Source organism: Myxine glutinosa, chromosome 8, assembly GCF_964187855.1.
Source record: "Myxine glutinosa chromosome 8, kmMyxGlut1.1, whole genome shotgun sequence".
Taxonomy (NCBI): Eukaryota; Metazoa; Chordata; class Myxini; order Myxiniformes; family Myxinidae; genus Myxine; species Myxine glutinosa.
The window spans coordinates 111317965-111345464 of NC_136268.1; the positions used below are offsets into that span (position 1 = coordinate 111317965).

At 44.4% G+C, this 27500-nt stretch overlaps 1 protein-coding gene across 1 annotated transcript in view; it reads left to right on the forward strand.

Moving 5' to 3' along the window:
- The window catches only part of LOC137432853 (uncharacterized), a 62298-nt gene that overhangs the window by 12137 nt on the left and 22661 nt on the right, over positions 1-27500 (forward strand). The window contains exon 2 of the mRNA XM_068125108.2: positions 27211-27310. Within this exon, the coding sequence (XP_067981209.1) occupies positions 27211-27310 (100 nt within the window). The remainder of the gene's footprint in view (positions 1-27210; positions 27311-27500) is intronic.

The following is a 27500-nucleotide window of genomic DNA, read 5'->3' on the forward strand; positions in this document are numbered from 1 at the left end:
TAATTGTACATACTTTATAGACGTCGTCACATTCTAATTGTACATACTTTATAGGCATACTCACATTCTAATTGTACATACATTATAGACGTCGTCACAGTCTAATTGTACATACTTTATAGATCTACTCACATTCTAATTGTACATACTTTATAGGCATACTCACATATTAATTGTACATACTTTATAGACGTACTTGCGTTCCAATTGTACATACTTTCTAGACAAACTCACATTTTAATTGTACATACTTTATAGATGTACTCGCATTCTAATTGTACATACTTTATAGATCTGTCCTCCCATTCCCATTGTACATACGTACTTTGTACAGGTACAATTGTGATAACTTGAGATTGAAATCTTGAAAATTGAAATTGAAAAATTGAATCTTGAAAAATCTTGAAATCTTGAAAAAAAAAATCTTGAAAAAAAAAAATTGAAAAAAGATAACACGTGTAAAAATTGTGATCTACTTTGCCACATTGTGTGTGGACAAACGGACAAATGGACCCAAACAAAATATCCTCTACTTTGGTGAGAGTAATAACATCTCAAAGTTTTTGATAGGTTTTCATGTTGTGACAAGGTTTTTGTCGCCTTCGGCCAGTTTCCTCTACTGCTTGAAAAGTCATATCTGTATTCTCATTGCATTTGATTGGTGACAGCTACTATTTGAAGTATGTGGCAGCAAATGGAAAATGCTGTCTCAGTTAACAGCATTATTGACCCACCAAACGTAGATTGTTTCTCAATTTTTGACTAACTCGGAGAAAAACATTGTACCAATGAGAATCGCACCTTTTAGCAATATGTAAAGTAGGCTACATGCTCCGAATCTTAGTGCTAGATGCTTATACAGTATGTCCCAAGCATGACAGTGACGAGGTCATTACAGTAGATTTACCGAAAGTCTGTATTGGAGATATTGGCGAGGCCAAGTCTAAGTTTATCTTTGAATATGAGCTTATATTTTACTCATCACAACATATTGTCAAGTCCGTAGCCGATGAAGACCAGCTTTGAACAGATGGCTGAACGTTGCTTTAACTCTGAGGTATATTTCGAAACTTGGCGGAATTATCAAGCCTTATCTGGTCAGACGGTCGCAACAGGGTTTTATTCCTCGACCCACAAACGAGTAAATGAACACGACACAAAAGTAAAATTCAGACAAGTCAGGAGACGACGATGGTTCACGAGCGAGCGGTATTCAATGACAAAGGACGGACTATAACCGAAACAGGCCAGGACAGGCCAGGCCCGGAAATGTCAAAACGAAGGTTACTGACCTTGAAATGAGATAGAAAATAATGTATAATCAGTTATAAGGTTAGTTAGCTACACAATACCGAAAATTCGGTGAAAAATGAAAAATCGAGCTCCGTGGGGCTCGATGACATTGGCATTGGCTCGATGACATGACATTGACCTAACCAAATATCGAAACCCCTGTCAGATTCCACCAAACCCCTCGGAGAAGATGTAGCTTGAACTCGATTACCCCCTAAAAAGACATCTTTGTCGGGCGTGGCTCCGCCCATTATGGGCGCAATACGCCCACTCTAGGCAGGACACAACTAGATCATGATATCAACCCCCCACCCAAGTTTCATCAAGACCGGATGATATCATCGGGTAGTTATGCTGCGGACAGACAGACAGACACACACACACAGACAGACGCACACACATGGCGAATATAGTGGTCACTTGATAATTCGTGAACCAACAAATAATGAATTTATAATAATGAATGTGAGGTAAAAACTATTTTCTAATTTGAGACGTCTCCACTCAAACACAAAATCACAGACAAGGGGACAGATTAAAGAAAAGAAAATAATGTTATTTTTATATCAGCCGTGAGCTTGCTCAAATAGATCCTTGAAAGACGTCGGCAGTACGATGTGGCTCGCGCGAGAAACACTCCGAAAATAGCGCCGGTGCTGCGCATCAAACGCCTGTTGCGAAGCAAATAGCCAAGACGGCCACGTTTGAGATTGTCCCTCCTCGTCCTGGTGTCGAACAGCATGGCCTTGAGCCCTCCACAAGTCCACCAGGCCCCGAAACACTACCAACGCAGTCCAGAGCTTTTGGGTGAGACCCACACGACCAGCTCACGAAGGACAAGATGTCCGCCTTCTTGTTCGAGCAAAAACCCCAAGAGAACTCCTACTGAGAGAGACCCAAGAGGCGCACTCTTCTCTCTCTCTTTCCCTCCTCCAAAGTGCACAACTCCACGACCCAGCCGAACAAACAATGGCTAGCGTCCTGTACCAACACACTGGCAAGCAGCAGCCGAGAGCCACCTGAGACAAAAAGCGACCTACCGGGCCGAAAGCCAGAACGAGAGAGAGCGACTCACCCTCCCTTGTCACTCGCTGATATCACTCCCGACCAATCCTGATGTCCCATTACATCATCCCATGGCTCCTTCACCACTCACGAAGCATGGGGCATGCTTGCTCCATTACGAGTAATCAGGGGCAGAGTTTCGCCGTCGTTCGGGAATGTTCGGTTGGGCGGGTTTACTTGCCGATTGCCAAATGTTTGTTATGTCCAGGTACTGTCAGCAATGTCGGTGCGATGGCCGTTGTTGTAATTGTGGCCGTTTTTGATGAAATAAAACTTAAGGGAAAAATCACAGGGGCAATTACACACTGGGGATTATCCTTCACCCCCACCTAATTAGCATAGCTCCATCCCTCGTATGGAGACACATATACGATCTCATTTGATAGATTCCCTACTTAGTTACATCGAGGTGCTTCTTTTTCACGTCACAAGGTACATGTTAATTTACACAATCCTGCCTTTTCTATGAGATTCATCTCTACCCCCCACAAACATAACAATATGTTATACAATTTCAAGTCCAAACATATTCAAGAGTTGCATGTGAAAAAAAAAATTAAATTAATCAGGAAACATGATTATTCTGATTTGATCTATACGATAAGAGGTGTGTGTGTATTGTTGGTTGTCATCTCCATATGCAGGTTTCAGAAGGTGGAAAGGAGGCCTCCCAGGTCTCGGTGTGTGTGTGTGTGTGTGTGTGTGTGTGTGTGTGTGTGTGTGTGTGTGTGTGTGTGTGTGTGTGTGTGTGTGTGTGTGTGTGTGTGTGTGTGTGTGTGTGTATATCTCTATATATATATATATATACAAAGGTGGGCGGTCCGCTTCGAAAGTCCGCTTATCCGCTGCAGCGGACTAACGTTTTCGAAGCGGATAAGCGAATCGGAACAACCCCCGGAAACCGAAGCGGATAAGCGTAAGCGGACTACCGAAAAATTAAAGCGCATCGCGATTTGCCAAATCAGCTGTTAGCCTGAGCCATTACTCTAGAATTGTGAATATTTATTTAAGTGAATAATAAGTGAAAACTGAATATTTTATTGGACGCTAGAGCGGCAATAACGTCAAGATGGAGAGATTTCTGACTCTCCAGCCCAGTGGCAGTGCCAGGGACAGGCACACGAGCGACGCAAACCAGCAGTCCCAGCACAGCGACATCCACAACCCGGCGGTCAACATGATGGGGGACGTGGAGGACAGTCAGGAGATCTGCGCCCTGACCCCTCAGCTCGCGCGCAGCGAGAGCAGGATGTCGCTGGACTCAATCGAGTCGGCTGAGATCAACGTGACAATGGACACAGACAATTCCAGCCTCAGCCAGAAGTGGAGGCACATCGCCCCCTTCTTCAAGGTCGTGGACAGCAAGGCCACGTGCACCAAGTGCTCAAAGACACTCAAAGCCCAGCCCGGATCAAGTTCAAACTTGAAGGTGCACTACCAGAGGTACCACGATGCCCAGCACAACGTCCTGCCTGACGAGCACCTGGACCATGCCCCCCAGCAGGGACCCCAGCCCGGCTCGAGCAGTACGGACTACCTGTTCGCCATGGAGGAGGGGCAGCAGGAGGAGAACCTCGAGGAGAAGATCAGGGAAGAGGTCAACAACTGGTCGAGGAAGCCGTTGAGGGGGAACCCGGGGCTCTCGCCCAATCTCTTCCCGCTCGAGTTCCGTGATGCTTGGGTAACTCTATTTCTCAGGCATAACACGCCGCTCCCGAGCTCTGCCTCGGTCGAGCGCGTGTTCAGCTACGGGTCGGACATCCTCAGGCCTAAGAGGTCGGCCCTGGCTGCACCGAACTTCGAGGCCCTCGTCTTCATGAAGGGCAACCTCCAAATCCTCAAGAAGGCCCACGAGGTGGAGGAGGAAGACGAGGACTAGTCAACAGACTGCTAGTCTGTTGACTAGTAGACTCTCTTGTCAAAGAAAGGACGGGCAAATTGATTTTTCTTTAATGTAACTTGCATATATTAAAATTATATTTAAATTAACTGTAGAGTAGAGTAGAGTCGAGTGGAAAACTTTATTTCAATAAATTTTGAATAAATTTTATTTAAATAAAAATGTATATTTTTGATCTTAAAAGCTTTGTTTGTCTTTGTAGTAGTTAGAAATGGCTATTTAGGCTTAAAAAGCATTAAATTCCCTTTAGAAACGTCAAAAATCGCTTTAAAAACGTCGAAGCGCTTTAAAAAAATCGAAGCGGATAAGCGGATAACCGGTAAGCGGACTAAGATTTTCGGCCGCTGAAGCGGATAAGCGAATCGGACTACACGGGCTGGCGGAGCGGATAAGCGGTAAGCGGACTTAAAATTTTCCGAATCGCGCCCACCTTTATATATATATATATATATCAGTCACTATGCGACCCCCATATCATCAGTGGAGAACCGCCAGCAAGGTGTCCCATACAGCTGCTGCTGCACCTTGCTGGGAGCGATAAGCACCGCCTGCCACACGGTAACGTTATCTCTGGTATCCACTCATCATATGGAGTCGACCTAAATATATACATACATGTATATATTTATGGTTTGTATATATGTATATATATATGGTTTGTATATATATATATACATACATACATACATACATTCTTTGGACCCCATTGGCTAAACATCAAGCTGAGCCACTAATCCAGATTTCGGCCTTATTTGCCCTCATCAGGCCGGCATCCTGCAAAAAAATCTAACCAATGAGGACCAACCTCAAGAATGAAATCTCTGTCGACAGAGTGGCCGGGCTGAGGCCTCCGGGACGGAGGTGACGCTTTGGTCTAGGACTTCGGTCCACAGGAGATCGGGGCAGCGCTCGTCACGCTGTTATGTCGTTGATTGTTATCTCCGCCGATCGCACCACACCCACTGGTTTTGGTTTGCACTGATCGGAACGATGGTCGGGGTGGCAGACAGGCTGTTGTTTCCTTGTGGATTATGTGCTGGTGCTCACCATATATTGCAGCCTTATGCTGAAATCATTTAAATTCATTTTTTCCCTCATCAATCTACACTCAATACCCCATAATGACAAAGAGAAAACAGGATTTTAGAAAGTTTTGCAAATTTATTAAAAAGAAAAAACTGAAATATCACATTTACATAAGTATTCAGACCCTTTGCTATGACACTTGAAATTTAGCCCTGGTACCTCCCATTTCTCTTGATCATCTTTGAGATGTTTCTACACCTTGATTGGAGTCCACCTGTGGTAAATTCAATTGATTAGACATGATTTGGAAAGGCACACACCTGTCTATATAAGGTCTCACAGCTGACAATGCATATCAGAGCAAAAACCAAGCCATGAGGTCGAAGGAACTGCCTGCAGAGCTCAGAGACAGGATTGTGTCGAGGCACAGATTTGGGGAAGCCTTCAAAAAAATTCTGCTGCATTGAAGGTTCCCAAGAGCACAGTGGCCTCCATAATTCTTAAATGGAAGAAGTTTGGAACAACCAGGACTCTTCCTAGAGCTGGCCGCCCGGCCAAACTGAGCAATCGGGGGAGAAGGGCCTTGGCAAGAGAGGTGACCAAGAACCCGATGGTCACTCTGGCTGAGCTCCAGAGATCCTGTGTGGAGATGGGAGAAACTTCCAGAAGGACAACCATCACTGAAACACTCCACCGAGGGATAAATAATCTAAATCGATCGATCGCAAATCAAGATAACTATTTTTGAGGATAAAACAAAGTCGAAAAACATTTTCCATAAAATAGTAATTATGTCTCTTCTGTTGAAATTGTAGACGGTGGCGGTGCAAACGGAGCCTCAAGGACGGTGTCCAGAAGCTTTGTTTTTTTAATTACCATAAACACAAGGCACAGGGAGGTGACATTCGCCTGACGTGATGTGCAACGTGTACAGAGTAAAACTAGAACGGCACTCAGTGGAGAGCATATACCTCCACCTGGTTGGCCATATCACTCAATGGTGAAGAATCACTTAAAAAATTCTACTAGCCGAATCCGGATCTTCACCAAAATCTAATAATTTCGTCCTCGTCACATATGCTACATCTCTGCCAAATTTCGTCCGAATCCGTCCACAACTTTTTGAGATATTTTGTTCATAGACAAACAGACAGGGGTGAAAACATAACCTCCATCCACCTTTGTCGGCGGAGGTAACGAGTGTTAATTTACGTCCGTAGGATGTCTAATAAATAAAGATCAGCACATCTGACACTAGGCCCAGGCTTCAGACTTTGGCACGCTCATAAGGCTGCACCGTCGAATAAACTGTTCCAACCTGTCATATAGTTTACTGCTAATTATCCATTCCCTTCGCAAACGTCCCACTGCATTCAACTGACATTTCTGATTTTTCTTCAATTGCAGAAAGACATGCTGAACTGGCATCTGTATGTTTGAACGGACATTCAATTTTGTTTCAAGTAAATCGATTATCAGTTTTGCAATCAAGTGCATCGTTTATTAGCTTAAAAACAGCACCATTTTTATTAGTGAGTCGCAGTAACTGCATTTTTGGGCGATAGCTAATGCTGTCTTACAATTTAAAGAAACAAAGACACTAACCGCAAACACAAGCACGAACACGCATGCCTTGGAGAGAGAGAGAGAGAGATAGAGAGAGAGAGAGAATGTGTGTGTTATCACCATTTGTTGGTTTCAGCAGGTGGAACAGAGCCCTCCCAGGTCTTGAAGTATCTATCCACCTCCATTTCGGTAAGGGAGTGGGGGATGGGTGGATCACGTTTCATAGACTAAGCTATGAAGTTTTCTTGATCTCAACGTTTTGTCCGAGGGTACTTTTCTGATTTGTCGTTGAGCCCCAAACAGCTTCCAGCTGCAGTTTGTTTGTAGTAATATTTCTTGGGATGGTTTTTGGAGATCTATGTATGGTTCTTCTTCATACTTCCTGTTGCTCCAATTATCACTGGTAAAATGTTGGTGCTCTTCAGCTTCCATGATCTTTCCACTTCATTTTTAAGGTCCTGCTATTTGGTCATTTTCTTGATATCTGCAGTTAGGCCAAAATCGCTGGGAACTGATACCTCCATTAGCAATGCTGTCTTTATTTTGTACCAAAGTACTATATCCGGTCGCAATGCTTTTTTATATATGTCCATGCCTGATGGGATCATCAGGTCATATGTGTGTTACTTTTACTACTTTGCAATTATCGCTTTTGGTTCATGTTTTGCATGAGTTTTCTGGAATTAGGATATTGAAGTTTTTGCAGATGTGGCAGTCGAATGCTCTACACACTCTGTTGTGCCTTTGTGTGTGCATTTGTTCTGACATGAGTTTTTTTTTTTACAGTGTCGTGTTACGGACTCGGCCTTAATGATTGTTGTTATGAGTATTGTTGCTGGTTCGAAATATTCTAGATATTATGCTTATTGTGACTTAAGGGAAAGGGTTGTTGTGAGTAAAAGATTTAAAAGCGCTCCTGGTAAAATGTGGCCAGAAATCCGGATCGAGACCGGAAGAGGTGGAGCGAGGAAAAGGAGGTGGGAGGAGATCGGAAAGAGGTGTGTTGGTGGAGGCTCCGGGCCGAGCGTTCGACGTACAGTGCGTCCTTGCGTCCTTGAAAGGAAGTTCGGTCAATAATAAATATCGCCGGAGTGCGGGGAGCCTGTGTCGCCGGGTATTCTCAGTGAGGTTCCGGAGGATCCAAACCTTGAGAACCCGGGTTGGAGCGAAAGCCGTCCGCCATTTTGGCCACGCGAGCACCCTGCAGGGAACAGGCTTTCGCCGTGTCGGCTGGACATTATTCCCGGGTGGATTGCCGGGAAAGGCCGTGCCAGAAAGGGGCACGTACGAATTATACGGAGGCTCGCGGGTTGAACCGCAACGTGTACATCGGAGCGAATCTTTGTGAGGTTCCTCTCCACCGCTGTGTTGCTGGGGGCTGAGCACGTGACCTCGGGGTCGTCTCACTCGTCGACTCCTCAATTGACCATCGGGCCTTGCCTCCCCGATTGCGAGAGCGCACAGACATTGGGACTTCGCCTTGGAGGGAAGCAGAGACATTGGGGGAGGTGCCGTGAGTGTGGGGTTAAGGGGCTTCACTAGGATTTTATCGTAAGATTTGAAAGTAGGGGTGATTGCCCCCATTGCTGTATGGCTATTTGTGTGGGATTTATCCGGATTCCACTCCAACCACAGTACTGAAACTTCTCTCCTCAAAATCACCAACGACCTTCTCCTCTCCTCTGACGCTGGCAACCTCAACATTCTCATCCTCCTCGACCTCAGCGCCGCCTTTGACACCATCGATCACACCATCCTCCTCACCCGACTTGAAACCACCTTTAACATTACCGGCACTGCTCTTGGATTAAATCATACCTCTCTGACAGACGTCAGTTCATCTCCATCAATAACTGCAAATCCCCCACTGCTCCCCTCCCCCAAGGTGTCCCCCAAGGTTCAGTTCTTGGCCCCCTCCTCTTCATCCTTTACCTGTCCCCCCTCGGTCACTTAATCCGCCGTCATGGTCTCCAATTCCACTGCTTCGCTGATGACATCCAGCTTTTCATCTCCACCAAGTCCATCTCCACCGCCACCCACTCTATCCTGACAAACTGCATCACTGAAATAAAATCCTGGCTTCAAATCAACTTCCTCAAACTTAACTGTGATAAATCTGAAATAATCATCATTGGCCCAAAAACGCTCACCAAGTCCACCCATAACTTTGCCCTCAACATCGACGGTTTCCCAGTATCCACCTCCCCTCACATCCGGAATCTTGGCATCATCTTTGACCAAACCCTCTCCTTCGACAAATACACTAAACAGATCACAAAGACAGCCTTCTTTCACCTGAAAAACATCGCCCGTCTCCGTCCATCCCTCTCCTCCGTGGCTGCAGAAACCCTCATCCACGCCTTCATCACTTCCCGTCTGGACTACTGCAATAGCCTCCTTTATGGTTCACCCTCAACAATCACCAATAAACTCCAATACATTCAGAACTCCGCTGCCCGTCTACTCACCCATTCCCAGACCCGTGACCACATCACCCCCGTCCTTTACAAGCTTCACTGGCTCCCCATCTCCCAGAGAATCCAGTACAAAATCCTCCTCTTGACCTACAAAGCCCTCCATAACCTGGCCCCATCCTACCTGGCTGACCTCCTCTCTAGACACACTCCCACCCGCAACCTCCGCTCTGCTGGTACCAACCTCCTGACCCCCCCCCCCCCCCGCCCCCATCCGGACCAAATTTAGATCCTGGGGGGACAGGGCCTTCTCCATCGCTGCTCCCACCCTCTGGAACTCGCTACCTCACACCATCAGAGACTCCTCCTCACTCACCACATTCAAAACATCAATCAAGACCCACCTGTTCAACACTGCATTCAACATTTAACCCACAGCATCTAACCCCTGACTATCTCCTCTCCTTCTCCCTCCTTTGTGCTTTGAATATTTCCCTATTGATTCTTCTTTTTTTGCAATTGTTTTTATGTTTTGCTATGCATTATGTTTTGCACTCTGTCAAAGCGTCTTTGGGCTTCCTGAAAAGCGCTATCTATCTATAATTCCAGTAATCTCTGTGTGTATGTTTGTATGTTTGTATGTTTGTCTGTGACCGCTGTTTCTCGACAACTACCGGTCCGATATACTTGAAACTTGCCAGGTATATTGCTGGGGACCCGAGGATGTGCCTTTTCAAGGTTTGAAATTAATCGGAGAAGTAGTTACCGAGCTATGGCGATTTCTTTACCAAACTCCGCAAGCCGTTCGCTTTGGACCAAACCATTTCATGTAAATAGAGGGGGGGGGGGATTGTCACCGTACTCGCAAGCCGTTCGCTTTGGACCAAACCATTTCATGTAAATAGAGGGGGGGGGGGGGATTGTCACCGTACTCGCAAGCCGTTCGCTTTGGACCAAACCATTTCATGTAAATAGAGGGGGGGGATTGTCACCGTACTCGCAAGCCGTTCGCTTTGGCTTTGCGAATGGACCAAACCATTTCATGTAAATAGAGGGGGGGGATATAATTTTAGATATATATATAGTACGGGCATGCCCTAGTATAAAATAAATGCATTATTATTATTATTATTATTATTATTATTTATAATATATTATGGTTTGTTTATAACCGGGTGTGGTTGCATCATTTGATTCGACTGTTTCGTTTGCTGGTTCCAGTGAGGGATAAAAACATCTTTCTGCCGGGGACCCTCTCGGGGTTCGGAGGTCCACCAAGACCAGGGGTAAGGGGGGGGGGACCCCGTAACAGAAATTGGGGGCTCGTCCAATTGATATTCGTGGACTCGCAATTGGGTCTGCGTCCGGGAGCTAAAAAAAATTCTTAAATTTAGTCCGGGAAAGAATTCCCAAGTTTGGAACTCTTTTCCAACATTCCCAAATTTTTTCCAAAAACAAACAACAACAAAAAAAACAAAAAAAAAACTTTTGTTTTTGTTTGTTAGAAATTTCTTGTGTGAAGGTTAACAGGTGTTACCAGTAGTCACTATGGCGTTTGACGCAGAGAAGTTTATGGTGACCCCGAGTGAAGCACAGTTCAGAGCGTTAGTAAAATCGGACCTCTGGAAATTGGCCAAACATTTTCGCTTGGAGGTCCGAACTAATATGAAGAAGGCAGAGTTGCAGACAGTGGTGATACAATCTATGGTGGGATTAAAAGCATGGGAAGAGGTAGCCTGGGATTGGTTACCAGAAGAACAAGAAAATGTGGAGCTCCGGAAACTGGAGATGCAATTACGGAGCCAGGAAAGGGAAAAAGCACTGGAAAGAGAACTCCAGGAAAGGTTAGAAGACAAAAAAAGAGAGGAAAGGAGAGTGGAAAGAGACCTCGAAGCAGAGGAGAGAAGAGCCGAAAGGGAGTTACAGGACCGTGAATTGGCGCGTCAGCAGGAAATTAAAGTCAAGGAGCTGGAGTTAATGAGAGAACGGGGAGAGGTACCATCCCTGCTGACTGGTTCGACACCTAGTCAGAACACCTGGGATGTTGGCAGACATGTGAGGCTGGTCCCACCCTTTAATGAGAAGGAGGTAGCCAAGTTTTTTCCACACTTTGAGAAAGTGGCTCGACAGTTAAACTGGCCTGAGGAGTACATGTCCATACTAGTGCAAAGTGTTCTGGTGGGTAAAGCTCAAGAGATTTATTCGGCTTTACCGATTGACCAATGTGCAGATTACGAGGTATTGAAGAAACACATTCTCAAAGCCTATGAATTGGTCCCGGAAGCTTACCGGCAAAAATTCCGGAATGCCAGGAGGGAGAGTGAGACCCACGTGGAGTTTGCCAGATTGAAAGAAACCATGCTTGATAGGTGGTGCGATTCAAAAGGAGTTGGGAAAGACTTCGAACTATTGCGACAATTTATCCTGGTGGAGGAATTCCAACAGTGTGTCCACGAGGACATTAAAATACACCTGGAGGAAAGGAAAGTACCAAAGTTGTATGAGGCAGCGACCATGGCAGATGACTATGCCTTAACCCACAGGATGGGGTTCCGCAACCCTAACTTCTCGCCTAGACTTAGCCAGGGGAGCTATGGTATGGCAGGGGCGGAGAACGAAAATTCATGGGGGCGGCCTCGAGAGGAGGACCACTCTGATATCACGACTTCTAGAGGTCAGAAGTCAACGGTTTCAAGGCAGACATATCCTCCGTGGGCCTTGAGGCAGACCACGAGGTTCTCCTCCGGGCCTACTTGCGCTTTTTGCCATAAACCAGGACACTTGATGTCCCACTGTCATGCTTTGGGAAAGGAAAATCAGGAGCGGAGTCCGACTAGTACAACTCCGAATGCGATGGCAAACGTGAGAAATCGCCCACAGAAGAGTTACCAACCATCTATTTATGAGGGGTTTGTCTCACTGGAGGGAGACTCGACTAACCCAAGACCTGTTAGGGTATTGAGGGACACAGGAGCACATCAATCCTTAATGCTTGAAGGCATTTTGCCATTGTCGGAGAGTACAGCAACTGGTGATAGTGTTCGGTTACAAGGGATCGGTGGCTGGGTTAGCGCTCCCCTTCATGTCATCAATCTAGAGTCTGATTTGGTGTCAGGACCGGTCACCATGGGGTTGCAAGCCACTCTTCCTGTAGAGGGAGTATCAGTTGTGGTTGGGAATGATTTGGCCGGGGGTCAAGTTTCTAGTAACCTGATGGTTGTGAAAAAGTCCGATATGGGAAATAACACCACACCAGTCAGGGATGGAGGCGAAGTTGGCAAGCTTTTTGTAGGTGGACTGAACTTCAAGACAGGAAGAGGTTCTGGAGTCTACCTTCAACAAATATGGACCGCTTTTGGAAGTGCTGCTGACAAAAGACAGGGAGAGCCAAAAGTCAAGAGGGTTTGGCTTTGTCACATTTGAAAACTCAAAGGACGCCAGAAATGCAGAAAAGGATCTGAATAACCAGGAGTTGGAGGGTCGGACCATAACAGTAGTGAAGGCATTTCGTCGGCGTTGAGGGGGCTACAGAAGAGGACAACTTGGCGGTAGTGTTGGTGGTGGCCGCAGCCGATATTGCTATGGAGGCTCCCAGAGTTACGGCAGCTCCCGAAAGGACGACTATCAGGGTAGCGGATGAGAAGGAGACCGTTATTCACGTGACTACAGTGACAGGTGGTCCAACCGTGAATCTTAGGGAAGTTAGAAAGAGGTGAAGCACTGAATGCTGCGGAGCAGCCGAGTGAACTTTCCTACACGGATTAACCATGAACGCCACGTTCCTAAAGGCGTCCATGTGGTAAACGTTCCTGCACGGACTAACCGTGAACTTCACGTTCCTAAAGGCGTCCATGTAGGGAATACTCAGCTCGGCCTCCCGGGGAAAAGTGCTATCAGGAGGCACTAGGTGGTTTGTTGACAAGTTGGCCTGCAAAGAAAGTTTTCGCTGTGGTCAAACTTTCTTTCCTGAAGGGGGGAAGTGTTACGGACTCGGTCTTAATGATTGTTGTTATGAGTATTGTTGCTGGTTCGAAGTATTCTAGATATTATGCTTATTGTGACTTAAGGGAAAGGGTTGTTGTGAGTAAAAGATTTTAAAGCGCTCCTGGTAAAATGTGGCCGGAAATCCGGATCGAGACCGGAAGAGGTGGAGCGAAGAAAAGGAGGTGGGAGGAGATCGGAAAGAGGTGTGTTGGTGGAGGCTCCGGGCCGAGCGTTCGACATACAGTGCGAGGGAACCTTGCATCCTTGAAAGAAAGTTCAGTCGATAAGAAATATCACCGGAGTGCGGGGAGGCTGTGTCGCCGGGTATTCTCAGTGAGGTTCCGGAGGATCCAGACCTTGAGAACCTGGGTTGGAGCGAAAGCCGTCCACCATTTTGGCCACGCGAGCACCCTGCAGGGAACAGGCTTTCGTCGTGTCGTCTGGGCATTATTCCCGGGTGGATTGCCGGGAACGGCCGTGCCAGAAAGGGGCACGTGCGAATTCTACGGAGGCTCGTGGGTTGAACCGCAACGTGTACATCGGAGCGAATCTTTGTGAGGTTCCTCTCCACCGCTGTGTTGCTGGGGGCTGAGCACGTGACCTCGGGGTCGTCTCGCTCGTCGACGCCTCAATTGACCATCGGGCCTTGACTCGCCGATCGCTGGAGCACACAGACATTGGGACTTCGCCTTGGAGGGAAGCAGAGACATTGGGGGAGGTGCCGTGAGTGTGGGGTTAAGGGGCTTGACTAGGATTTTATCGTAAAATTTGAAAGTAGGGGTGATTGCCCCCATTGCTGTATGGCTATTTGTGTGGGATTTATAATATATTATGGTTTGTTTATAACCGGGTGTGGTTGCATCATTTGATTCGACCGTTTCATTTGCTGGTTCCAGTGAGGGATAAAAACATCTTTCTGCCGGGGACCCTCTCGGGGTTCGGAGGTCCACCGAGACCAGGGGTAAGGGGGGGGGGACCCCGTAACAGTAGCCCATAGGGAAATGCTTTCTAGAACAGCGTTTGGCTGTCTGTATGTCCCCACAAACGTCCACCCATCAGAGCTGAGGATATCGTCACATGAGAGGGGATGAGTTTAGTAACCATTACAGCTACATATTTTACTAAAAGGAAATATAATAACCTTCTATGGAATGTTTTGAGTTCCCAGCGTTCTATGGCTCGACAGTTAAACTGGCCTGAGGAGTACATGTCCATACTAGTTTTTTGACGCAGAGAAGCGTAAGGTAGGTAGGAGGTTTCAGAAATTCCTCAATACAATTATGATTTTCAATGTAATCGACATGGACTTTGCTCCCGAATCCGGAAGTGAACAGATGACGATGGTTTGGTGGTTTGTTATCTCAATACAATCATGATTTCACAATATATTTTGATATATCAATGCCAAATAGTATTAATTTGTGATTGGAATGATGAATGATATTGTTTGGAATGAAAATACAGAGAACCTGCTGTCAATGCCCGACGTTCAACTGAAGGTGGCACAGGAATATGGAATTTATTGGTTCATCGTTTACTATTCGCCATTTAGTTACCCAAGTCGTTCATGAACCGCTGTTCATGCCTAAAGTCAAAAAAAATTAATACCGTACTTGCATTATTTGCTAACTGCTAACTGGTATCCCCACCCAGGTAATCTGATCCTCTACAACTAAAGCATCAAACAAGCCCGGCTACACCGTTGTTAGACCATCGGTCTTGTGTTTTTATATCCCAATAGGAGGAGGTGGTTCATGCTTCGTTTCTACCTTGCAAAATCTACACCTGTCCAATTTATTCAGTCCCACCATCTTCTTAAAGCCATTGCTTTAGTGTCCTTGGTCTTGGGCATTCATTATTATCATTCGTTCTCCACCCCAGTTTAGCTGTCCTCATAGCCATTCTAAAGTGTCTGTCCATCCACACATACACAGACACACACACACACACACACACACACACACCTTACAGATCCTGTACACACACACACACACACAAACACACACCTAGTAGGTATATGTTAATGTAATTCAAGGGCAGATACCTTGGCCCAGTTGCATAAAGCATCCTTAAGGAAAGATTTGAGGATTTACTTAAATGTCTCCTTAAGTTTCCCCTGAAGGACACCCATACTTTGAGGATAGTTGCATATACAAATATACCTTAAGTTTTTCCTTAAAACCTTCCTCAAACTCAAGGGAGCACCCCTCCGTCCCCCCAATCCCTAGACACCAACCGTTGAGTTTCCAAAAGGTGCTTTTGATGGAAATTGATCACGAAGTTGACGATTATTGTAGCGCGATGCCAGAAGGCTGATAGGATAATACTTCCGCAAATGAAAAATGATTGTTCATTGTGAAAAACGCCCTGAGCAGCGGCACAGTGACTTGGATAACATTTTCACTCTTTCATGACAAACAATATTTTGCTTGATGTTTTGCACTCACATTTCACTTTCAGAATTTCACACTTTGACCATTCTCGGAATATTTCCAAACATTTACTGCGCACTAGCGCATTTGCAACAAGAAAGAGCAATCCGAGATTGCAGTCCCTCTCCATGATGTGTTTTTAGTGGTTTTTATGGCTTTTGTGTTAAAACAAATATGGCGGCCGAACCACGTGACTGATGACGTCATTATTAGTTTTCTCCACCAATTTATCCCTAGATTATGCTCAAGAAATTTTATCTTGATCAGATGAAGTTTTGTACTTGTCGAATTATGACGTCATAATGGAGGCACCTATGATATTAACAGAGGTTATTCCACATGGAGGGTTCTTTACAATGAGCCATGTCTCAATTTTTCTCTTCAGCGTTTTCGGAGATATAGAGGTGCAAAGCTTTTCGGTTTTTCAAGATGGCGGCCGAACCACGTGACCTATGACGTCATAATTATCATTGAAAAATTATACACGTAGAGTTGCACCTATGGTGAAAATTTCCTGTCAATCGGACCAACGGTTGCAGAGAAAATCATATTTATTCTGTGCGGACAAACAGACAGACAAACAGACTCAAATGCAATAAATACCCTCTCCTCAGGCGAGGGTAACTAGAACGACACTCAGTAGAGAGCATACCTTTGCCAGGTGTACAGTTTACGTTTTGTATCCCAGAGTAGACCATAAAATCACAATACAGAATCACATTTAATCAAAATCATCCGTCCACAACTTTTTGAGATATCCTGCTATGTATCGTTTTTGGCCCCTATCTCCCAATGGTGAAGAATCACTTTTAAAATTATACTAGCCGGATCTGGATCCGGATCTTCACCAAAATAGAATCAATTCTTCCTTGTCACACACACAACCTATCCACTAAGTTTCATTCAAATCCGTCCACAACTTTTTGAGATATCCTGCTATGTATCGTTTTTGGCCCTATCTCCCAATGGTGAAGAATCACTTTAAAAATTCTACTAACCGGATCCGGATCCGGAACTTCACCAAAATTGAATCGAATCGTCCTTGTCACACACACAATCTGTCCACCAAGTTTTGTCCAAATCCGTCCATAACTTTTTGATATATCCTGCCATATGTTGATTTTAGCCCGATCCCTCAATGATGAAGAATCACTTTTTAAAAATTCTACTAGCCGGATCCGGATCTTCACCAAAATCTAATAGTTTCGTCCTTGTCACATACGCTACCTCTCTGCCAAATTTCGTCCGAATCCGTCCACAACTTTTTGAGATCTGTTGTTCACAAACAAACAAACAAACAAATGAAAAAAATATGTCACCCACAGGGTGAACCGTATCTTGCCAAGATGTGAAAATTCCGTTTTTTCGTCATGACGTCATCAAATGACGTCATAGCGTCAAACTGTTTACAGATCTGGGAAGCACTCATCAAGGGCATTCATATGAGGTATTACTCGATATGGTACCTACGATTTCAAAATTTGACCTTGGGGTCAATAATTTTCGACCTCCAGCGCTAACCATGAAGGTCAAGGCCGATCGCCACCAAAAACTAATCAGCTGAGCGCCGGACCATATACTAGATTCCCATGAAGTTTGGAGACGATCCGATCAAAGTTACTCAAAAAATTAGTGTTTCGTCGACCTCCATGATTGACCACAAAGTGACCTTGACCTTTGACCTTGACCTTCAAAATTTTGTGTGCTGAAGGGTATCTCTATAGGACTCTGATATGCGAAGTTACAGGAGTTTCCAATAATAACTGTGGTCTACAGAGTGATCTAAACGTGAAAAAAAAAAGATTAACCACAAACAAAAAAACAAACATACAAGCTGACTAATACATCTTGCAAAAACTTCGTTTTGGCAAGATAAAAATCACTGACAATTGGAAAAAAGAGAACAAAGTAGAATGGCACTCAGTAGAGCATCCTTTTGCCTTCACAAATAATTGGTGGTTGAATTATGTGACCTCATATGCAAATGTTCTTCAAATTAAGTTAATCGGATGAAAATTGTCAATTTTAGAAATTTGGTCTATGTTGACGTTTTGGTCTATGTTGACCTTTTGGCCTATGTTGACGTCAAAAATCGTCGGTGATTGAATTCAGTTAGCGGATATGAAAATCCTATTCAAATTTCAAGTCAATCGGATGAAATTGAGGATTTTAGAAATTTGAAGAAAAGTGGTTTTCCTTTGGCCTATGTTGACCTTTCGACCTCAAAAATATATAGGATTTTGTTGAACCACGAACTCCACCATTTGGTGAGGTTTCGTGAAGATCGGTTTAAAATTGTGACTTGTAGGCAAGTATCAAGGTCGTCTCGACTTGCTAGACCTCTAGGTAAGTGCAATGATCTTTAGCTTACAGAACTGCTTACCAAACCTTCAGAAACAAGAGTGGTATTCTAGATACATTGTTTTATCAAATATTATAATGACAAGGGCCCGGTTGCATAAAACTCCCTTATCCTAAAGGAAAGATTTACATTAAGGGACACTGTGATTCCTTAGAAAAATATTTCCTTTAGGGCTGTTGCATAAATGACCCTGAGGAAATCTTCAAGGAAGGATTTCCTTAAGCTTGAGGAAATCCTTAGGAGCCGTTGCTTTGCAAAGCGACCAGATTAGAGAAAGGAAAAGGTGTCTTTTAGATCGAATCAGAGAAAGATCAGGGATCAGATTTTAGAAAATCAGATGAGAGAAAGGAAAGCAAGAACACGTGATGAGCACATGATGTTAAATGACGCTTGTTATGTGTTTCATGAGGAACACGTGCTTCCAGATGAAGGAGGAATTGTTCTTTGTGGAGGAAATGATTGTGTAAAATTCATTGAACATTTTATTACCTCCAACACCAAAGGTGGATGGAGGTTATGTTTTCACGTCTGTCTGTCTGTCTTTTTGTTACTTGGCCAAATTTTTTTTTTTTTGACAAGTATTTTGATCACTCCGGTTTGTGTGTTTGTCTGTCCGCTCACTTATACTTGCCTACAGGTCACAATTTTAAACCGATCTTCACGAAACTTCACCAAATGGTGGAGTTCGTGGTTCAACAAAATCCTATATATTTTTGAGGTCGAAAGGTCAACATAGGCCAAAGGAAAACCACTTTTCTTCAAATTTCTAAAATCCTCAATTTCATCCGATTGACTTGAAATTTGAATAGGATTTTCATATCCGCTAACTGAATTCAATCACCGACGATTTTTGACATCAACATAGGCCAAAAGGTCAACATAGACCAAATTTCTAAAATTGACAATTTTCATCCGATTAACTTAATTTGAAGAACATTTGCATATGAGGTCACATAATTCAACCACCAATTATTTGTGAAGTCAAAAGGATGCTCTACTGAGTGCCATTCTACTTTGTTCTCTTTTTTCCAAGTGTCAGTGATTTTTCATTTGTTTGTTTGTTTGTTTGTGAACAACAGATCTCAAAAAGTTGTGGACGGATTCGGACGAAATTTGGCAGAGAGGTAGCGTAGGTGACAAGGACGAAATTATTAGATTTTGGTGAAGATCCGGATCCGGCTAGTATAAATTTTTTAAAGTGAATCTTTAAGTGAATCTTCATCATCTTCATCTTTAAATGAATCTCACCAAACTCTCCTCCTTTGGTATCCATGGAAATCTCCACGCATGGTATCCATGAAAATCTCCACGCATGGCTGGCGGACTTCCTCTCTGGTCATAGTCAACGTGTGGCCCTGAATGGGTTTCTCTCATCTCCTCTTCCTGTTCAGGCTGGAGTTCCACAAGGCAGTGTTCTGGGCCCTGTGCTTTTTCTGGTCTTCATCAATGATCTCTCTGACTCTCTGGAAAATCCTCTCTATCTCTTTGCTGATGACTCCACTCTCTGTCGCTCCATTCCTCATCCCTCAGATCGGCAGTCTGCAGCCTCCTCACGCTCTGCAGACCTGGACAAAATCACAGACTGGGCAAACAAGTGGAACATGTCTTTCAATCCTGATAAATCTCACACTCTTACGATGTCTCTCTGAAAAGACCGACTGGAAAACCCTCCCATCCACTTTCTGAATAATCCTCTCCAAGAAGTTCTGTCACTCAAGCTTTTGGGTCTCACTATTTGCCATGATCTTTCCTGGGAAAACCACATTTCAAATCTGGCCTCCAAAGCCAGTCGCCGACTGGGCATCCTCCGTCGTGCGAAGTCCTTCCTTGGCACACCTGAGCTCCTCACCACATACAAGGCTTTCATCCGCAGCTCTATGGAATACTGCTCTCCCCTCTGGTCTGGTGCTCCTGCCTCACACCTAGCTCGTCTTCACGCTGTTGAAACCAAAGCGTTCAGAATCATTGGAATCTCCCGCGATGAAGCTAACTCCAAGGGCCTTTCACTCACTCACCGCAGGCAGGTTGGTGGTCTTTCCGTCTTCTACCGACTCCTCTCTGGCCTCGCCCCCCAGCTCTCTGGGCTCTGTCCCCCAAATATTCCTACAGGTCGCACAAGATCTGCCTGCAACCCTCTTATGGTTAAACTGCCAAAATCAAGACTTTCTACTCACCTTCACTCCTTCATTCCTCTTTTCTCCCGCCTCTGGAACAAACTCCCTCACTCTCTTCAATCCCACTCCACCCTCCAGGTCTTTAAAACAGCTGTTCACCACCATCTCTTATCCTCCCACATCCAAAACCTTGATCTTTTCTACCCCCGCTAATTTCGGTCCCTTTGTGTTTTGTACCCTCTCCCCCCCCCCCCCCCCCCCTTCCCACGCCTCCTGCCCCCAAGCCCTCTCCCTCCCACACTTCTCCCTGCTCTCAAATGTTGTGGTTGTGTGCTTCCCCTTCTCTCCCCATCTTGTCTTCTGCTCCCTCTTTTTATATATTTTGTTTGTCTGGTTGATTTGTTTGTGAAATAAATGTTAGCTCTTTCACGAGCCTCGATTCAGTATACCAAAAAAAAAAAAAAAAAAAAAAATCATTGAGGGATCGGGCTAAAATCAACATATGGCAGGATATATCAAAAAGTTATGGACGGATTTGGACAAAACTTGGTGGACAGATTGTGTGTGTGACAAGGACGATTCGATTCAGTTTTGGTGAAGTTCCGGATCCGGTTAGTAGGATTTTTTCGGATTCTTTGTCATTTGGTGTCTGCCCGTGATACATTTGGTGTTACTTATTCAATCTCAACCAATCTTGCCACAGGGATTAAGGGTCACATGACAGAGGTTGTAGCACCTCTAACATGATAGTTAGCTCCCTACCCCAAGAGTAGAAGCACATCGGATTTTCTCCACACCTCTTCTAGTTTAGTAGCGACTGTATTAGAAGGTAAGCATAATTTGGATGTAATTTACTGAATAGTTTGTGGTTATAATAACTTTCTTTAACTTCTGGTATGTGTGCCCCATAAAACACAATGACAAGCTATTTACACTCTTTTTTATTTATTTATATGTTTAGCTCACCTGGAACAAAGTTCAGGGGAGCTTATCCGATGGTGCGTCGTCAGTCAGTCAGTCAGTCCGTCCGTCAGTCCGTAAACACTTGAAACTTATTCTCCGAAACCGCTGATGGGATTGCGCCCAAATTTGGCACAAATGATATTTGTTGTATTTGTTGTGTTGTGACTAAAGTTTGTTCACGGCATTAAAAAAAAATCGGGATTTAAGGGGTCTACCAGTGGTCAAAGTGGTTCCAGGTTTGACCTCCCCCCCCCCCCCCCCCCCCCAACATAGATATTTGCTTTCCTCTCTGATACAAGAGGGGGTGAGACAAGAGGGGGTGAGAGACGGAAGCACAGCAACAGTAGAGAACAGGGACATCGGGAGATCTGTGGAAGGGAGAGGGCTGGGGTGTGGTACACGGGATAAACAAGATGGACACTACAGGGGCTTTCAGGAAAGAAAACGGAATTTGAAGCACGTGGGTTTGGGGTGGATTAACGGGGGTAGAAAAGATCAAGGTTTTGGATGGGGGTAGATGAGAGATTGTGGTGAACAGCTGTTTAAAGACCTGGAGGGTGGAGTGGGATTGAAGAGAGTGGGGGAGTTTGTTCCAGAGGCGGGAGAAAAGGGGAATGAAAGAAACAGATTTCAAACAGACCTTAAACCAGATTTCACCCAAGGTGGAAAACCCCCTTGGGGCAGGGAGCTAACTGTCATGTCAGAGGTGCTACAACCTCTGTCATGTGACCCTTAATCCCTGTGGCAAGATTGGTTGAGATTGAATAAGTAACACCAAATGTATCACGGACAGACAGACAGACACCAAATGACATCTTTTAGTGTGACTCGTTTCTCCAGTTTGAGACTGAAGAGGCTAACTGGACATTCTCAGTCATTTCTTTCGAAAAGGTTGAGATACGGTCGACCTCGTGTGGTGCAAAATCAGCCTTTCATTAAAATCTTGATTGTCAAGCTTTCTTCGGCACGTTTTGATACTGTATGTTGCCTCAAAGCAAATGATGTAATGCATTCTTTCATTAATTCGATTCCTTCCAAACTGTATGCGGTAACATGTTTTAAGAAATTAACATAAAGGGTAAACATGGTAATAAGAGAGCAACTGTAGATAAAATGAGATGTGCGGTATCAGTTTGAGTTTACGTTTGGTGCCCCACACACAACCAACCTCATTACATTCAAGCGTATCAAGACACAATCCCTTCTGATCGCAAATAAAGTCGAAGCATCATTCCCTCATCTTGATTGTCAAGCACATCCCTCATACAGACTTCTGCCATCAGCATTCTGGGAATTTAAATTTCATCTGATCTCTTGAAAGCGCCATATTGTAACTGTTGCCCTAAAAGCTTCCTAGAAACTGGAATTTATTTTCCGAGTCCCAAAATGTTATGTTGCAGAGATGGCTTCTATGGGTTAAGCATGTACAAGTTAGCTCAGAAATAATCACTTCCATAGTGCATGTTTGGTATAACAGTGATGTAAATGAATTGTAATATAATATGCCTCGACATTTGTGCAGAGCCTGTCATCCCCCCTCGTAATGTTTGTCGAAAACTGCCTATTCCATAATCCCCTTTTAATGTTCTATCCATTGTAGTCTGTCCTAAATGTAACTTGCAGCCTTGCAAAACCACCGAGGTGCAAGTATTGGCACAGTTCCGCTATTTTCAAACCTTTGGGGTAAGCCAATAAGTTTAGATGTGGGCCTCGGCTTGATTGATGCCGGACCCGCCAATGAGCTGGCAGGGCCAAGTGATGGGACGGAGCGAAAGACAGCTGAGGGGCTAAAAGAGGGAGAGGCTAGAAATCTGTCCGTCTGGTCTGAGGTTCCATGGAGGAAGACCTGCCATGCAGATCATGAAAGAGGCGGAGCCTGTATCCCTTACTATCACCCGAACCATTCCTCTCCCAATAGCAGCAGTGGGCCACTCTCGTGCCGCATCTGTCCTGGCTTGGGCTATGATCCACAAATGATGTCTTCCCTCACACCCTGCAGGATAAGCTGTTGAGACTTTGCGGTGCCCTAGCGAACCATAAACCAGTATTCCTGTCTTGTCCATTTCTCTCTGGTTTTCTCATGTGGCATGAATGGGGCCTTAATATTTATCTTTCTGAGGTCTCCCGTTCGTAGGATTCCCCAGAGCGTGTATCCCAATTTTAAATAGAATTGTATAGCGAACAAATCCTTGTGTGCCTCCCCTGTCACTCTCCTCGGTGCAATACATATTATACACTAATAGGGTCTCTTTGAGGTCTTTGGACTGTCACAATAAATAGCCACGTTGGCTTTTATAATCCGTTAGACTTGGAGGATAATAGTGATTGAGCGCATAACGTTCCCTTGAAATTACACTTCCGCTGGGTGCAGCAATGTGTTTGCACCGGCATTTTGGGTGCCCAGCATGGACATAATTCTGGAGCGCTGCCCGATCGGCCACAGACTATCCAAATATTGCTCTGTGAAGATGCAAATAGACCCCTGGTCCGGCTGAAAGCATCTGGACCGATTGGCCGACTTGACCCCCGTAAAAATATCTTACTTCTTCGTATCTGTTATTATTGGAGTGTGGCTGTGCTGCTAATGTAAGCTGGTACTTGTTTTACTGATCTTAAAAGGATGGCAGGCTGAGTCAACCCACCTGGTGTTATTTAACGGCACGAAAGGAGCTCAAATGCAAGACCCTAAAATCTTAAGCCAGCCACCTTAACGGTTAAGCCAACACCAGTCTTTCCCTAACTGTTAATTATTTCTAAACCCCAAGTCTGATGATGGAATACTGCTCACTTAACATATGGGGTGGAATACCTCCAAACTATGCTGTAGCCTTGATGCTGTAGCCTTGATTGAGCACAGTCGATTAAGGAATTGAGGGTGACCGCTTCAGACTTAATGTCAGCCTTCAGACCCTTGGCCTCCATCGAGCAGTTTCCTCTCTATCACTTCTCTACTGTTACCACCATGATTGTTGCTCTGCAGAATTAACAGTTGCAGTTCCTCCATCCATGATACCTCGTTCCATTCACCTGGCTTTGGCTAGTCACCCTTCCTGTCTCCTGCACATATGCAGAATCAATGAACACGCCTTCCTCCTTTGTCTCTCACACCACCAAACTCCAGCATCGAATGACTCTTCCCGACTACTGCCAACCTTCAAGGTCCAGACCAATAAGCTCTTCCTGGTTTGCATCCGTTTCCTTCTGTTCCTTTGTTGCAGGAAGCCAAACCTGAATGACTGTTAGTCCGTGGGCTGAGTAGGTTTTACATGCACCCCCCCCCCCCCCCCACAACTTGACTTCCCGGGTATGTCCATGTACCCCCCACCCTAGGGGTTAGGAAAAACCATGTTAACAGAAAAAAACTCATTCCCAAGGTACCTCCCACGCATATTTTGATGTTACCCCCCCCTGTGTCAGTGATTTCCGAAAATTAGGGGTAGGCGAAATTCAAATGGCCATAACTTTTTACCTAGTCATCCTATGGTTGCATATGACCCCTCAAAATGTTTGTCCTGGGACACTCTTTACAATGATATGTGTTATATGCAAATGAGGTCACTAATGAGGTCACCAGAGGTCAAACTATGAGGGAATGAGTTTTTTTCTGTTAACATGGTTTTTCCTAACCCCTAGGGTGGGGGGTACATGGACATACCCGGGAAGTTAAGTTGTGGGGGGGGGGGGGGGGGTGCATGTAAAGCCTACTCAGCCCACGGACTATGTGGGTTGTCATTTCTCTTCTGTAACTCAATATTTTAATAAACTAGAGCAATATGCGAGTGTGTCGCCAATATGCCTCGGCATGTCATACATAGATTCCCACGTTCACTGTCCTAAAAATAAACAAGTTTGATTTAAATCCCTTCAACTGTTTTCAAGTATCACATTTTCACCAGCCATGACAGGTTTCACATCGATCGGTGAAGCAGTTTCAGAGAAGGGATTTTTTTAAATATCGGCTTTCAAGCTAATATGGTTGCCACACCACGTGACGTATGACCTTAAAAAAGATGTACACTCTGCATATGTATAGCTAGGGGATCATGTTTGTGAAGTTTCGTGTTGATTGGATAAGATTCATTTTTCTATCCAAGATGGCTGCCAAACCACATGACCTACAACATCATCATTTTCAAACTATTTGCAACAGTGCTGTTAGATGATATTTGTAAAATAATGCATCAATAGGGTAAGTGGTTTCAGAGATGAAATTATTTAATATTTTCCTTCAATCCAATATGGCTGCCACACCATGCGACCAATGATGTTTTCTTGATCAACTTTTAATCGGGATGCCGAGACAGTGACACATGTAAAGTTTCGAGCCAATCAATTTGGAGGTTTGGGAGAAAGTTTTTTTTTTAAAGTTTTCGGTTAAATCCAATATGGCTGCCAAACCATGTGATCTATGATGTCATCAATTTAATATTTCAATACCAATAAGTCATAGATCATGTGCATGCAATTTCATTTCTTTGGATAAGGAATTCGATTAAAACATTTTTGTCTGGTATACCACTTGACCGATGATGTCATCATTATCATGCTTTTGTTCCCCATTGGGAGTACTTGACATTGTGCCAAGTTTCAAATTTTTTCCATTCAGTGGTTTCTGAGAAATAATTTTTTAATTATTTGCTTTTAATCCAAGATGGCTGCCATACCACGTGACCTATGACGTCACAATTATCATAAGAACATTCTGCATGGGTGTCACTCCTACCCTGAAAGTTTCGTGTCAATCAGACATGTAGTTGCTGAGAAAAATTATGTTTAGCCGGTACGGACAGACACAGACGGATGGAAGGACGGACGGACCCATGGAAGGACAACCTGAAAACATAATGCCTCCGGCCACAAAAACAACATAATTGAGGAATTACCGGTAACTAAGCACAGATGAAATTGAGCATTAAGGTGTGTTGGCTTCAGTTTACCCAGTTACAAATAAAAACTTGCAAGTAAATCTTTCCTCAACAACCTTGCCTCAAATTATTTACATTTTTAACCCATCGAGATGCTCAGGAAGACAACAATGGCCACAATTATCCAAAATAAGTGCAAATTATGTATTTTTAAATTCCACATTTACCTGATCTCTTCCCTAAAAATTTCATACAAAAAGTCTAATGTTACTGCTTGAAATATTCTCAGTACAAGATTTTGCCACAATTTGAAATGGAAGTTCGTTGAAACGTTGAAATGTTTCATTGGACGTTGTATGTGTGCTGGAATCGATTATCGCAGGGATAGTGTAATGGACGGTGTCCTCATTCAGATCAGGCCTTGCATCAAGGGAGCTCAGCGGAACTTGAAGATAAACATCGAATTCATTGAATCTAATTCGTCTTTATCTCCACGGCCCCACCCAAATCACACGCACCGCGGTCATTCGCCTCAAACATGGCTGCTTTCAGGCCACATTTGTCATGAAGCACCCGGAGCCGAGGTGGGTGCTTCACAATTTAACTAATTTCCCTTCCGTGGATATTAAATAAAGATAGAACGGCTCGTGTGGGGAAGTTGGCACAACGAGACGTACATATGCATGCAGGTAGACCACAGGAAATAAAGAAACATTTAACAAGCACAAGGCGAAACAAATATGGAAATCCTGGCAAATTGTGCATCACCTGGAATGTTGCCAGTGGCTGTGATGGAGGGCTTCTTCCTCTTCTACAAGGTGTGATGGGTAGGTGTGCCACAATGTGTACAGTGTACCGATGAAGCAACCCTATGTCATCCAGGCCCTGGTCTCTGCTCGGTTCGACATAGAAGACACGTGACTAGACATCTTTAGCCCTTCCTAGCTGATAAATATTACGATACCGATACCTGCACAGACAAACAGGACGACATACCGATCCACATTTAAATAACACAGAGAACAAAGTCATATACTCTATGACGTATACTCCAGGTGGACACAAATGGCGGTCTGAAGCTTATTTCTAATAATTGACTTCTCTCCCCCCCCCTTCCCTCCTACCTCCCCTCACTTCCTCCTCACAAAAATACCTGGAAATGTCTTGTTGGACATTATAATATACATTGGATGTTCATAATAGTTTTGGTTTGTGTGCTTTTGCAGGTTTGTCTTTGCTGAACAACACGTGCCCCTCGCGGTTTGAAAGCTTCTGTATAAATGGGAATTGCTGGTACTCCGCTGAATTGAACAGGGCGTATTGCTTGTAAGTTCGTTTCACCTGCGCTCTTTGACGTTACTCATTTTATTACGTACATTATGAAGACCCTTGCTGACAAAATGTACATCTCGTTTTGACGTCTACCATCTTGTCAAATCGAATGTCCATTTTTCTGACAAACTTTTTCACGTGCATGCGAAGCTGATCATCATCTACTCCATACTACTACTACTAC